At 24.5% G+C, this 16,215-nt stretch overlaps 1 protein-coding gene across 1 annotated transcript in view; it reads left to right on the top strand.

The window, feature by feature from the left end:
- LOC129616383 (homeotic protein ultrabithorax) overlaps positions 1-16,215 on the top strand; it is a 129,524-nt gene that overhangs the window by 41,580 nt on the left and 71,729 nt on the right. The window contains exon 2 of the mRNA XM_055532006.1: positions 13,238-13,288. Within this exon, the coding sequence (XP_055387981.1) occupies positions 13,238-13,288 (51 nt within the window). The remainder of the gene's footprint in view (positions 1-13,237; positions 13,289-16,215) is intronic.

Below are 16,215 nucleotides of genomic sequence, written 5' to 3'. Positions count from 1 at the left end.
GTTTTTTTTTACTAAAGAAAATATTTTCAAAGAAATAAAATAAGTTACAATAGGTGCGGCAACATTGCGTCAATTGAAGGAATGCTCTTGTTTTTAATTCAACTGATCATAAGTAAAGATATTAAAAATACAATTATAAATACAGTAATTATAATGTCTTTTTCATAAGGCACACATAATATATGTACGACATTGTATACGTGTGCATGGAAACAATACATAGTAAAACAAAACAAAAGATGAAAAAACGAAACTGTATAATACAAACGAGTCACATTTATGTATACATATAATAAAGTAAATTTGCAGCCCTATATCTTTTGTAATTGTATGATGAACATTTTTCTGGGTCGTATAGACACGTTTTAGGAATATAACATAACTTTCCCAACCTGTAGCAGTGTATAACACTCCTCACCTACGTAATGATGGTAAATAAGGTACATACATACACGTTTTAATTTAATTTATATTCAATATTTCCAAATTAAACAAATAAGAAATTTCTTTACTTACAAACTAGTAGTTTAAAAACTCCGAGAGAAGTTTAAAATTATAGCAAATGAAAAATCCGCGAAACAAAGATTTTCGTTTAAGAATTAAGGAATATTTTCTTTATATGTACAACATCCTTAGAAAAAAACTACCCAAAAAATGTCTAAACCTTAATATTTAATAAAAAAAAACATAACAAATCATAGAATAATCAAAAAATAGCCGACGGAAAAAATACTATCGATTTGATTTAAATTTTAAAAAAAATAATTAATGAATTAATCTAAAAATATTTAGTGCTGACTTATGCAAGAATTCTAAATAATTAATTAATAATTAATTTTTTCTGTCAATAAAAACTAGTGAATGTTAATTTTTACCTTTTTTATTTTATTTTCAATTTTCTGAAAACTCTTTCTCTAAATTGGTACACGTTTGTTTTTATTTTCATCTTTTAAATTTTAAAACATATAAGTGCTTTTGAAATATATACTTAAATATGATGAGAATGTATAGATATCTACTGTATTCGCTTTTATATGCGTAAATACAGCAGATACATACATACATGCATATTTTATAATATTGTTTTTCTATTGTGGATATACTGATATTGGTAGTATTCAAATTGTAAAACATCTGATCTTGTCATTTTATGCATAATGTTTCTACAAATTAAAATCTAAACAAATTTTATTCAGCATAACTATATACATATATGGTAAAATATATTATTAAATTCGATTTATTTATCAGGTTTCATGAATTAATTTGTTAGCTGACTATTAAATAACTCGAATCTGGTATTTCCCATATAAACAAAAATAAATATGAAGTAAAAATGTTTCATTCGACTTTTACCGACTAAATTATACCCTACATTAAGATAATCTTAATTACGTTTAAGAGCAGTTAATCAAATCATTCTATAAAACTTATAGGATATATTTGAACTGGTATTGGACATAAAATTGCTAAATTTTAAATTAATGTGTTTCTCAGGTTTTGAAATATTTAAAATAATCTCTTTTGGTTGTTTGCCTTTCTTTTTCTAATTTTAGAGTTATCGAGAAACGAGACGGGGGACTCCTGCAGAGGACTCCTTCAAGTGGTTGCAAACGACATATCCAAATTAATATGGCGTTCAAAAAACTGTAGGGTATAATAAATATGTGCACATCGAAAATATCAATCACCTTTAACAGAATGAAAATTTTTAATATAATTTGAATTTAAATAAATGTACAAATTAAATATTTTTATTAAATCTACATATCTTATAATCGCAGGGCGCCAATTATTCATTCGAATAAAACTTAGTAACAACAAACAAGAATATGTATTCTTAGTATATAATAATCAAATTTTCTACTAAGTTTCTCAAATTAGTGATACATTTCCTTAGTCTTATAGTGGTAAAACTATAAACTTTTAATATTTCGGTAGTCGTTACACGCATCAGTAAGTATATAGTGGATAAAACGAATGTTAAATTGTCTAACATATTGACTTTTTTAATTGCTAACAGTCATTCTATATCATTATTTCATTTCTTAAATTCTATAAAACTATAATTTGAGTATTGAGTACCTGTATCCGAAGTTTATATCCAAAAAATGTTTCATTTTTTTAGCAACGAAATCAAAAATTATTAATATTCGTTTGAGCTATGAGACAAGTAAAGTAAATTCAAAATACTATCACCCGTTTATTGAAAATAAGTTTTTAGAAAAAATTAATTTTAAACGCTTACTGTACATACGTGTACATACATTTTGTTCAACTTTTAATTTGTGAAAGGCAAATAAAATTTTGCTTGTTCCTTTTTCCATAACAAAAATTTTTAATTTACTCTAACTTCATGTCTATCGCCATTTATTCATTATACACAATGAAAAAAATCATAAAAATTTTTCGTAATCTTAAAGTTTTATTGTAGTAATAATAATTCAATTTTAAAAAGTTGATGGTTCGTTATAAACAAAACATGTGCAACACGTGTCAAGAACATCAGGTTTCCACTATTAGCATAATTTCTTCTGACATTATCTTCTGGTGTTTGTTTCTTTACATTTCTTTTTAATGGCCCGCAATATTTTAAAACATTTCAGTACATATTTATTGTGCAAATTTTGCTTTCACAAATAATATTCACTAGTGCAAAACTTAATCTCAATCTCTGTTAAAATTTGTTTTTATTCAATGATCGTACTGTTTATAAATTTGCACGTACTTATATACGTTTGTTGTATACGTATACTTGTTTTTTTTATGTGGATTCGCTTTCTAACATAAAAAACCAGAACTTAACAAAAAGAAATGTTTTTCTTATATTTTGAATGACGGGTAATCGCAATATCATAAAGATATGATTTTTTTACGTATTTTACGTTTTCTTTAATTCTCTTACTACAAAACATCTATATACGTATGTGGGTATATATGGATGTGTACATATATGTATCTATAATAACTACACAAATTTTATATAATATACAATAATAATATTAGTTTAGTTAAATTTAGATTGAAAAATTGAAATGGAATCATTCTATGTAATATAACATGAATATAGATATTAATAACAGAGATACATAAATACCAAATTATACAGTAGAAATTGGGTAAAACGTACTTCGGTTATAACAAAATGTCGATTGTGTTATGACGTACAGAATTAATATATTGGCTCAAATGCAAAACGTTAAATATTTGAAAAAATGGATTTTTGTAGAAAAGTATCTCTAATTAAAAATGTTTTAATTTCCAAAGACAATTGAAAATTTAAAACTTAAGAAACCGAAATTTTTTTTTACAAAACTGTGAGTGAAATCAAAAAAATCAATGAAATATTACATTAACTAATTTTAGCTTTTTTTTTAGTCAATTAATAAAAAATTAGCAGTTTCTGTTGCGCCAAGATTCAAAACATTAACGAATTATATTAATAAAAAAACGTATTTTTTTAAAAAGTTAATAAGTAAAATTTAGAAGTGGTTGATCAAGTGCAATAGAACACTTATCTGTTATACCTTATCTGTTATAGGTATAATAGATATATATAACCCTTATATATATATCATATACCTATAGATATATGTTATATATAATTCTTATCTGTTATAGGTATACATACGTAATAATTGGTTTCTACTGTATAATGTAAATGTAGTTTACATATGAAAATTTTGCATAAATACAATCTTAAAACAATTCATAACAAATAATTGAATATTTTATATTATACATTGTTTACATGTGTAAAAATGTATAAATTAAAAAATTTAGAACATGTACTTTGTGTATATACATATACACATATATTCTATGTGTATAAATGCATAATATAGCAAATGATTTACAAGCGAAAATTAAAAGAAAAGCAAAAAAACAAGATTGTTTGGGAAAATTAAAAGAAAATCTCATTATATTCTTATTTTGCATGACTATCGTGGTTTCATAAGTCGTTATAATATTAACGTAAATATCTACCGAGTTAACTACTTCTATTATATAGCGATAAAATAAATTTATATTAACCTATGTTGCATACATATGCATACGTCACTCATAGAGTTCAACTATATGTATTTCTTTACCCACATAAATTTTTTTCTAATGACTTGTAGGCGGGATCACTTTTCTGGCATTTGTTTATCTAAAAGGTGCACTCAGTCAGGCAACCACTTTTGTTATAAAATTTAATTGTGTGCAAAAATATTAAAAATATAGTAATAATAACAAAAGCAATAAAGCAAATGACTAACATGTTGTAGCTACTTGTAATACATGAATAAAATAACAAAAGCAAGAAAATCTAGCGAAGAATAACATTTAAGCATGAATAATTGAATACAAAAGGAATTTAAAAACTATCATAATTACATTATTATTTTCGTTAATTGTTATTAGATTTGAACATAATTAAGAAAAATTCAAAATAGAATGAAAGTAAAAGTTTCTTTCAATAATTCTGGAACAAAAAGGTTTTTTTTTAAGCTTTATTGTGGAAGTTTTCTTGTTTCTACAAATTATGTTTCATTAAAAGAACAGTTTATTAATAATTTGTTTCATAAAATATTACCTTTTACTTATTTAAGTTCCAATATACACAGTTTTCGAAATAGGTGCACTAATACACACAGAGACAAATTGACTGTTTGGCAAGTAAAACGTTTCAGTCGGTATACGCCGACCGAATTATACCTTTAAAACAATTTAAGTCTAACAATTTGTTTTTGAAATATCTAGAATTACTTTCATTTTTGTATACCAGTGTAACTTTACGGATATATGTCTGACCTATAATTGGACAGATAACTGCCACATTTCATGAATCTAACTTTATTATTTTTTCGAATACTTCAAATTAGGTTTTGGAATTGCACGGCAATTATCCGAACCTGTCAAGCCATTCCACCCAAGGATATATGTGAATTATAATTAGACACATGACTGCCAAGTTTCATGAATCCGACTTTATTATTTTTCTAAATATTTAAAATTAGCTTTTGGAGTTGTATGGCAGCTACCGAACCAGTTCAGCCATTCCATTAAAAATTTTCGAACTCATGGAAAGTGTAATTGGACACATCTTGGCAAATTTTGATATTAAAATCTTTATTAGTTTTTGAAATATATAAAAAAAAAAACTTCCTTTAGTTGTATGGCAGCTACCCGAACAATAGCAACCGTCCTTAGCATAAAAGAAACAACTTGTGAAAGTTTGGTGGATTGCATTATTCGTTTTTGAGCTATCGTTTGATCGGACGGGCTGACATGGTTAAATCATCTCCGAATTTTACATATTTACATGTCCATGCCGGAGACGACGTGTTCGGGTGGTTAAATTTACAAGTGTCAATGATAATATATATAATTCTACATATATAAATTATAATATTCAATGAATATTATAATTTTAAGTAGTATATGCATATCTGTATAAAAGTACTAAACTCTATACAGCAACAACGCAATAGCTAAAATTAGAGAGAGAAAGTGTGGGAATTGAAAAAAAAAGATAATTTCATTACAGTGGCAGCACTAAAATAATGAGTAAAATAAGAATAAACAAGAGAAGAACATACAAAAATGTTTTCAATTGATTAGCTTTTTTCATCGCGTTCATAAAGCTATCTTGAAAATTACTATCGTAAAATTTTTCTATTAAAAAGAAATATTTTTGTTTTTAGAGTAGTGACATTGAAATTAGTTATAAAGATAGATCTATTTAAAAGCAAGTTTTGCATACAAGCGGATAGCTAGATACGGACACATCATCGAATCAATAAAAAACATAAATGAAGTAATTTTGTGACTCACGAAATATTTGAAAAAATTTGAATTTATTATTTGAAAATTTTTATTTATTATAATAATAAAGTTGGGTCAAACCAAGGCTTCTAATATAGCACTTTTCATATTTCCATTACTTTCACTCATATACGAAACTATTTCAAGGATGGCATACACTTAGGATGAAAAATTTATGCGGTCTTTGAAATTAAAAAGAAAAAAATTTAAAAAAGTGAACATATTTCAATGGTTAATTACGTGATTTAAAAAAAAAAAAAATTTTAATGAAATGGAATTTACTGTTAGTTTTCTGCATTTATGGAAATTTGAAAAAGCTTGCAGTTGCGGAAATATAAAGTGGCAAAAATTTAAGTTTTACAAATTGCGTTATACAAACTTAAAGGTGGAAAAAAATTGTCGCCTAAGGAAATAAACTATTTGCTAATATCTAAAAGCTGCTTTTTTTGACTCATACAACTTATATGGTATAAAAGAAAAACGACATCAAAAATTAAAAAAAAAATGGATTTTAGATAAAGATAATTTTCAACGGTCATTTTGTTTTTTTAAAGTTCAAGCATAGTATGTCGAAATAGAGGAAGTAAGCCAATGCATTTCCGCTTTTGCAAAATTTGAAAACATGCTTATGGTTTCACTGCAATAAATAGTTAAAAAATGGCATTTTTAGGGTTTTTCGGAGGTACATACGAGTATGTAACTTTTAGAAAGGGGAAGATAGTAAAAATTTTGACGGAAATAAGTTTTCAGTAAAAATATATGAATATATAAAATTTGAGGTTACCTATCATGAAGAGAGTAGAGGTTTTGTAAACATGTCCATGGACGGATGGACGGACAGAGTAAAACTAATAAGCATTTTTTTTCAAAAATTTTGGAAAAGGTTAAAAAGTAGTTGTTCTTGTTATTTCCTAATACATAAAAATGTAATTTTAGGTATTTCGATGTCCAAAAATAATTTGTAGAATGATAATTTGTATGATAGATATATACTATTACACTATGATAATAGTTAATAAAATGAAAATAATTTGCTTTCTTGAATATTTTTGCAGCATAAAGAAATTCAAACCTTATTTGAATTATTGTATGATACGTTCACTCTAAACAACTCTAAAATTGTATTAAATCAGTACATATTAAAATGCTATCCGAAAATAACCCGGTATTAACAACGTAATATTTGAGGAAATATTTAGTAATAAATTAGTTGAAACTAACAAAATAACGAAATTCTATTAGTCGCTTTTCATTTAGTAAAAGCATGAATGCGTATGTATTGATAAGCGTGTATTTTGTGCCAGCCCATATACATTTAAAAAAATGCAAAGAAGAAAACCATTGAACCTGAAAGGAACTTTAGAACTAATACGAAAATTTGGGAATAATAAAGATCATCACGAAAGCATTAATTTATCTTAAAGCTTTAAAAATTTATTTTTGGTTCCCTATTTTCGTATTAATTTTGTATCATACCTATGCACGTATGTACGCATATTTATGTTCAAAAATCAGCAGACGAATCTCTTGTACATATGTATATGTAATATAGTATATATGTTTGTATCTGCATAATATGTTGAATTTTAAATTTAAAATTGTTGAAAATAAAAACGTTTTACGTATGAACAAATGAATCTACATATGTACAGATTCATGTTATTGAATATTTATATTTGGACATATGTGATGAGAAGAAATTAAGTGATTCTTTGTGCGTTCTTGCTGCTTTCTAAAACCATGATTTAAAAAATCCCAAAATAAAAAAAAAACAAAAATAAATGCAAAACAAAACAAATCTTAATTATTATTTCTTCGTCTTCGTTTTATCAAAACAAAATATTAATGTTATATATTCCGAAATACAAATAACAAAACATATCAAGATACACTAATCATTACATACAAATTTAGCTTTATCATACCACCGAAATCTTCTAGTTAAAATTAAAACGAAAAAACAAAATTAAAACGAAAATTTCAAAAGGTTAAATTAAGTAAAATGAATTAATTAATTTGTGTGACTGTTTTACACTTAATTTGCAATTGCACTTATGATCTATAACTATAAGCTCTTGTAGGAATCAACTTTTAAAATTGAAATTCGACAAAAGACGAAACTGCGACGTATATTCGAATATTTAATTCATGATGATTTTTATTTTATTTTTTTTAAAACAAAACTTTATTCGAAAAATCTGAACGTGAAAAACATTAAAGGTCGCTGTTAATATTTTGAAAGCATAAAAAACAAATCTATTTAGAATTTTGCTTTAGAATTTTATTTGCTACATGTTTTTATTATTCGGATAAAAAGTAAACAGCTATTTTATTGAATTAAACATACGTATGTATATATACATATATAAAAAGAAACTCACGTAAACATTCTGAGGTAAACATTTAGGCTAGAGAAGGTCTGCAAAGAAATGAAGCTCAAGACATCTGGTTCGTTCTACCTAAAACTGAATACAAAATGTTAAATGGGTTGTCTTTTCCCCTTATGCGTAGCAGAAACTTTTTTTAGACACTTATCATTCTAATGGGGCATCCGCGAAATAGATAATGTAAGTTAGGCTCAAAGTTTATGGATTTGAAATTTAATAGGTTTATAGATTTTTAAATTACAACTTTTTACATTTTTATCTAGATAATAAATTCGAGATTAATTCAATAATGTTATTGACCAAATTTGAACAGAATACTAACATATTAAATGCAAAGAATTTAAATTCACTATACAAAGAATTGTAATGTTAAGATTATTTTCTATTTATTAATGCCAAATACCTTTATTTTATATACTTATGCATGCCTGTGAATTAGCGTACGAAATCCAGTGGACTAACAAAATTTTCTTCTCAGCGAAACTACATTTTTTCATTTCAATTAAGAAGCTTGTTCAGTGAAATTCAACTTTATATTGACTTTTATTCGATGAATGAAAGATCATGAAATTTGTGAATAAACCGTTTTGAAATTTAAATAAAATGTTTTTGTTTTTGACAGAAAACATTGTTTCGAAAGAAATATTAATGTTAGCTTCTTATGAAGTAACTTAAGTCATTTAAATTTCGAAACGGTTTCATTTTCTCAGCAATGATAAGATCAACAGTTGAAATCAATAATTATTCCGTTGGCTAATCGGATTTTTAACTTTAAATTAAAAGTTGGAATAAAAATGAACCACCATAAACGTACCATTGCGGCATATTTTTTTTCAAAGTTAAATCGGAAACCCTTATGCAGCATGAAAAAATTATATAGTTGTGTTATATAGGTAAAAAATTGTAGAGGTATATTTTTCAAATGGAAGATCATCATTCTGTTTGTATTTTCGAATATACCTTTATAAAATTATCCACGATCCTTCTTTAATATTATTACCTGTGAGAATTATGTAATTTTTTATTGGAAAATAAAATGCCATCTGTTAGGCATTAGAAAATATTTTTTTATCCATTCCATTTAAGTTTGAAAAATTTTGTTAAACTGAAACATTATATAAAGTATAGCGTTACAATTATATATACATATTTGCAAGAGAGTTTGAGTTATTGAGGGGTTGTGTTTAGATTTATATGTTTCTAAGCAAAATCCAATTTGTATTTTCTTTTAAAATTTAAAAATTAAGATTTAAAAAAAGAATCTTTTGTCTTTTTATCTTTTTAACTTTAATTTATAGCTAAATACTTATTTATTTAATCTAGTTGTTAAAAAACAATAAAAAAATTCTTAAGATCTCCAAAAACTGTAATTATTGGCATGTTGCACAATCACTGGGACGATATGTAAACTGCAATTATTAATGTTATCCTTCTATGAATATTGAATCCAGAAAAACTGCAATAATAAAGCTGCTTAATTTATTTATTTAGAACATTTGGAGGTAAAATTATTGGTACTGCAGTATTAACTTACAAATTCTAGGGTTTCTTAAAAAAGTAGGAATAAAGAATCATAAAATCGCTTTGAAGAAACATAGTTTCTTCAAGAAGAAACATAGTTTACTTATTCATATTTTTGGCACCATTTACGTCAAGCGCCAAAACTTATTATAATATGTGTCAAAATAGACAAAAATTCGAAAAATGTATTCAATTTTTTTAATAAAAAAGAAAATAAATACAAAAACGCTGTTCAATACAGAGGTACCAGCAGCTTTGTCAGAATTTGAGGGCAGTCGTTACTATATTTGGTTCCATGATTAATTCTTGAATTTTTGGTAAAACTGTTCACTACAACTTATCAATTGAATATTATCTAAATTGGTAAAGTTTTTTTAAAATACTTTGTTGTTTTAGTTAACAAAATCCATATTGTTGTTGGTTTTTGAATAAAAAATCATATTTTTATCTAGAGTTTTACTTTTTTCGTATTAAATATATTACTTATACATTTCGAACTAATTATCCTGACACAATACTGTTGCTAAATATATAAAACTTAATAAATAAAAATAATGAACTTGGATTCAAAAATAAAATACGGTAAAAATTATAAACTTTAGCTTTAGGTCGAATTTTTAATATAATTTCCATTTATAAATAACAATAAATAAACAAATACATTTATCAAATGTACCAATGCAATTCTATTATAAATTAAACGTATCTACAAATTTATCTTTGCTTATATTTATTCACACACATTTATATGTACCTACATATACATATAATTATGTCCAAGAAAATATAAACAAAAGTACAGATAATATGTATGTACATGTACAAAAATGTAATAGCTTTAAATTGAAATCAAATATTTTAAAAGCAAAAATAATTGCATTATTCCCATCAGGTACGTAAAAAGCTATTATACAATTAAATTTCAAAATGTAATTAAATTTAGTGCTAGTAACTGCATTCTCTATACTCATTTATTTACAGTACATTGCTATTTAGTTCTACATATTTACAAATATACATACATACATACATATTAAAAAAACATTTTAAGGCACTATATTTCTATAACTGAATTTCAACATTAAAGTGATATATGAATCGATATATAATGTACGAGTATGTATATGTTTATGGGAGGGAAAAACTCATTCTGCATTGCACCTCTTTTTTAATATTGCTCCATAGATCAATTAACAAGCAATATATTCATTTGTCAATACATAATTTATTTTATTATATTTGGTCCCCTTCTCCTTTCTATTATTTCAAAACGACTGCAAAAATATCTTATAAGTTATTTTACTACACAAATTTTATATTTTTGTATGTAAAATGCTATGATTTTACATACAGACTCTTATACAAATGTGCATATGTATTTATATGCTACAGAAAAACAAAATTCAGTTTTCATTGCAATATTTGCTTGTATATAATATATGTATATAGGCATTAATAAACAATAAAATACAAAATAAAAATAACAAAGGGTAGCATTCAGATGACCATTTTCAGTATAATATTGCTATTTTCAGAATAAAATTGTATTCCTTTCTATATACATACACACAAATTTTAATGCAGATGCAACATATACATATTTTTACATATTTTCTATTATGTACATACATACATACATATATGAACAAACACTACAGATTTAGGAAAACGTACTTCGTTTGATATATTTTCAATGAAGTATTTTTCAATATTAGACACCAATGTACAGGTATTATTTATTTCTGTTTTTACATACATACGTACATACATGCATATAAAATAGCATAACGGAGTATATTGTAGATCAAAATTAGTTAGAAAATAAGAGTGAGAACATTCATTATAAAACAGAATTCCAAGCATTTTAAATACATACTCTGCCTAATTCAATACTTTTGTAATAGGTACTGATAAGTTCGAAAGTTACAAGTCAAAATTTTTGAGTGGAATGTTTAGGGTTGTTGCACTTACATTCTTTGAAGATTTATGTAAAGTAAACTATGTACATACATAAGCATTTCATACATGTACATATACATATCTGTAATATTATTTATATTTTACTTTATACATTTCATTTACATTAAAGTGTATGTTTGATTGAACAAAAATATAAATGAAAAAAAAAACCAGAAACAAAAACAGTTAAAATACGGGAGAATAAGGAAATAAATAAATAAAAGGGGAGTTTAATAGTGATAACAAAATGAAAGTACATACGTATAAGTATGTTAATTTTGTTATATTGTTATTTTAGCTTCATTGACAGAAAATGTTATTCTATTATTGAAATACACATACATTTATATGTGGTTATGTAGTTATGTAAGTATGAGAGCTTTACACATGAATACCATTGCATGAAATTTATATAAGAAAATAATAACTGTATTGTTTTCAAATATATCCGAAAGGATATATTGCATATATAGACCCATTGTTAATTTATTAGTGAAAACATTAAAGTAATGAGACAAAAAAGAATTTTTTTTTAAATCAACTTGATATTTTTTTATGAATTAATATTAAATTGATGTATATTTATACCTAGGAGAATAAATGAAGCATGCTTTTTATATGTACATAAGTATGTATATACATATATGCTTTCATATTATAAATTTGCACATGTATGTAGATATGCATATATGTACGTATGTAACATTTAATTGCTAAATTTAAATGTAATTCGGTCAAGTTGATATTAATTGAAATCTAACTGTTATAGTTTATTAAAATTGTGTAAATTGTGTATTATTTAATATTAAATTTAATATCGTTTAAAAACCACTAATCTTACTACATTCCCATTTTTTCCATTTATTACTACTTATCAAATGGAAAAATTTTTTTTTGCAAACAGCTTTTAAAATAAATGAGGCATTTTCTATGGAATTCTTTCCTTAATTTGTATTTATAATACATTCATGTAAGTAGGTACATATGTGAGTAATGACTAATACATGCATTTATGCATTCCCTTTCAGAATATATCTACTTAAATTAAAAAAAAGTCAATAAAATATTTGGAATTTGCGAATTTATTTTCATTATATTAACAAAGAGTGCAGAATAGAAATTGGTTAAACAACATTTTATAAAAACATACAAAATAATATTTTTTCTTATAAATTCTGATTCTTAAAATAAAAATCGAAATTCTGTATAATCGACAAGCAATCAGAATATTATAATTACAAGATGAAGCAAGTGTGTCCTCATATTTTTTACTTCAACGAATGTCTCATAACTACAGTCAGTGAACAAAAAGTCTTTATCTTTATATAAAAATAAAAACGCATAAGAATAATTCAATAATGCTGTACGTAAAAATAAACGAAACTTCTAAGTATGTTGTTTCGAATTTGGCTCGAATTTGTTTACTCTACACCACTATAGAAAAAAACTTTTCCCTCCTCACGAAATTATTATGATGAACACATTATTATTATATAATATACATATGTAAATGCATTTAATACTATTTACTAAAATTTTGTTTTTCTATTCATTTATAGGTAAGAGATATTCAGAATCTCTTGCGGGCTCACTACTTCCAGATTGGTTAGGTAAGTTAAAATATCTTATTATTTTATAATTTGTTTTGTTTCATTAATTTATTTGTTTTTATTGGTAAATATATATTTTGCAAACATGACATTCACACAAACTTCAAAAAAAGCTGTAGACAATATTATGTTTAATTATACACGTACATATATTATAGTTTGTTATAAAATTAATTTTAATTTTCTGCATCAGTTTTCTTTTTACTTTGCAAAACATTTGAATAATTTTAGGTCAAGCTCTATAAACGATACATTGTTAATTTATTTTAATCAATATTATGATTACGCTTCTTATTGTCAATGATTTTTTTTTAAATATTTAAAATTATGTAGGCACATTATTTGTTTTTCATTTCATATCCTTATTTTATTATTTCCTTATAAAAACACATTCGCTTTTTGTATTTATTTAATTAATTTTTGAAATGAAAGAAAGAAAGCGAAAAACCTTTACTTAGCAGCGACAATGAGGAGAGGAAAATATAAAATAAAGAAACCAAATGATGACTTATAATTTTAAATCCTCATTTTGTATAATGATGATTTATAAAATTAAACTATTAAAGTCATTATAGGTTTAAGGTAAGACAGTAGTGTTGTAGTAATAAGGAATCGATGTAAAAACTAAAAAAATTATACAAAAAAACTATTTATCAAAACATAAAGTTTAATGTAAAGTATATGTACATATATTTTATAGGATATTTTGTTTTTTGTTACAAAATTATATTATGAACATTATACTTATGAACATTAATGATGTATATATTGTATACCTAGAATATTATACGCTCATTTATACGCTAAAATTAATTTTACGTAAATCACACGCAAACCTTTTTATCTCTGAAATTTAACCATTCAATTTTTAAAATTTAAGTTTTTTTTTGACTAAGCAGTTTTATTATGTTCATTTTCAATTGTTAAAAGTATTGTATAATAAGAAGTTTGAACCGTTATCTAATTTTGTTTGCAATGTGAATAAAGCTTCTAATACAAAATTAATGTATTTTGTATAATTTATTATAATTTTGATTCAATGATTAATAAAATGACGCCCGTTATAAATATTAGCGCTGCGCAAAATTTTTTAATATTGCGTTTAGCATTTACGCAGACCTTCTGTACAATCTTCTTCTGTACATGAAATCATTTATATGAATTATTATAATTCAGGATTAAGCCTGATCGAGGAGCGTATCTATTATGGTTATTTTGAATAGAATTTTAGTCTAGAACCAAATTTGGGTTATAGATTATCCTCTTTTTTAAGTACCTATTAGATATCAAATTTTTCATTTCTGAAAAAGGAATCTTGTAAGAAATTACTATTAAGTATTAATTTTTAATTTATCAGGATTAACCAAATCTTATACGTTTCTTAATTTTTCACTTTTTATAAAATGCAATAAAAATCAATTTCATTTTCGTTATTCATATAATTTAATTTTTAAGCGAATTTTTCCCACCATATTAAATTCGCTATAGTCTACATTATTTATAAAATATAAATATTTGTAAATCAAACTTTTGCATGATATAGTGAGAACAAATTAAATTGTACTTTAGTAGAAAACTTTTCGTATTACAAAGGGCTGAATGAAAAAGAAATAAACATAATAAATTTTTTAAACATATTATTTCCTGTCAAATCAGAATTATCATTTGTGTAATTATATATTAGATATATACATATACATAATTTTACCAGTAATCCGGTAGCAATTTTAATAGGCACTCATTTTTTACTAGAATGCATTGGATTATGTACTGCCTGCACCTTTTTTATTTTCGCTCTTTACTAGGTTCACATATGTATATTTAAAATTCCGGAATGATAATTTAAATTGACAACAGAAAATGCTTATAAAAAACTATAATTACAAAATGTGAATGATTGTGATCGACATATATTAATACTAAAGTGTTATGTTATAAAATTCTTTTGTAAAATAAAACATAAATAATTTGTCATTGTTCTTAATTTCCATCGTTTTTTAAAATAAAAATTAGTTTTCCAAGTAATAATTATCAATACATTTATGTGCAAAATGCTTGCTCCTCGGAAGCCCTTACTTCTGAAAAAACATTTTACCATTATAATTGAAAAGGAAATCTAAGCGATGGTAAATAATATTTAAATCTTTACAGAATCGCCCTGCACTCATTTACATATATGCAATTAGTAACTCAAATAGATTCATTAAAATAAATGTTCTTTTCTATAACTCATCAAAGATCAAAGTAATTTACATATACTAGTTCCATGTTCCTAATTTTATCACAATATGGTAAAATGTGTGGTAAACGATGTATATATATATTTTTTTAAAAGCAAGGTAGGCAACAATAAATTGAAGGGAACATGTAAATATATCGAGGCTTGATAATGTTCTTTTTACAATTTAAATGTATCAATTTAAACATAAATATTTCTCAGAATGTTTGAATACATGTCGTTAAAGAATTACTTGTCATAAACGCCAAAATAATATTTCGAGTAAAATGAATTTGAAGTTAGTAAGATATTTTTAAACTGGATCGATACTTTTTTAACGGTAAAAACATTTACTTTTCTGTGTATGTCTCCTATACGGTTTTTCCGGGTAATTGAGAGACACATCGGCAAAAGAATAATTAAGAAAATATTTTCAATTTCTACGTTAAACAAAAACTACTAAAATTTGTTTTTATTTATACAATTAATTTTATTAATATCAAACAAACCAGCTAAACAGCAAAACATTTGTATTTAAACATTTTTTATTTGAGTTCAATTATTTAATTTTAATTTAAGTAGTAATCAAGTATTTAATAATGAATTTTAAATAGTTAACATTCATTACGTTAGCATAGTTTTAAAATAATTTTTACCTTTTATGAGAATATGAAAAGTGATTTTATAACGTCCACTTATTATTTAATTT

The sequence above is a fragment of the Condylostylus longicornis genome, unplaced genomic scaffold (assembly GCF_029603195.1).
Source record: "Condylostylus longicornis isolate FDR11 unplaced genomic scaffold, ASM2960319v2 ptg000194l, whole genome shotgun sequence".
Classification (NCBI taxonomy): Eukaryota; Metazoa; Arthropoda; class Insecta; order Diptera; family Dolichopodidae; genus Condylostylus; species Condylostylus longicornis.
This window is presented reverse-complemented; position numbering and strand designations above follow the sequence as displayed.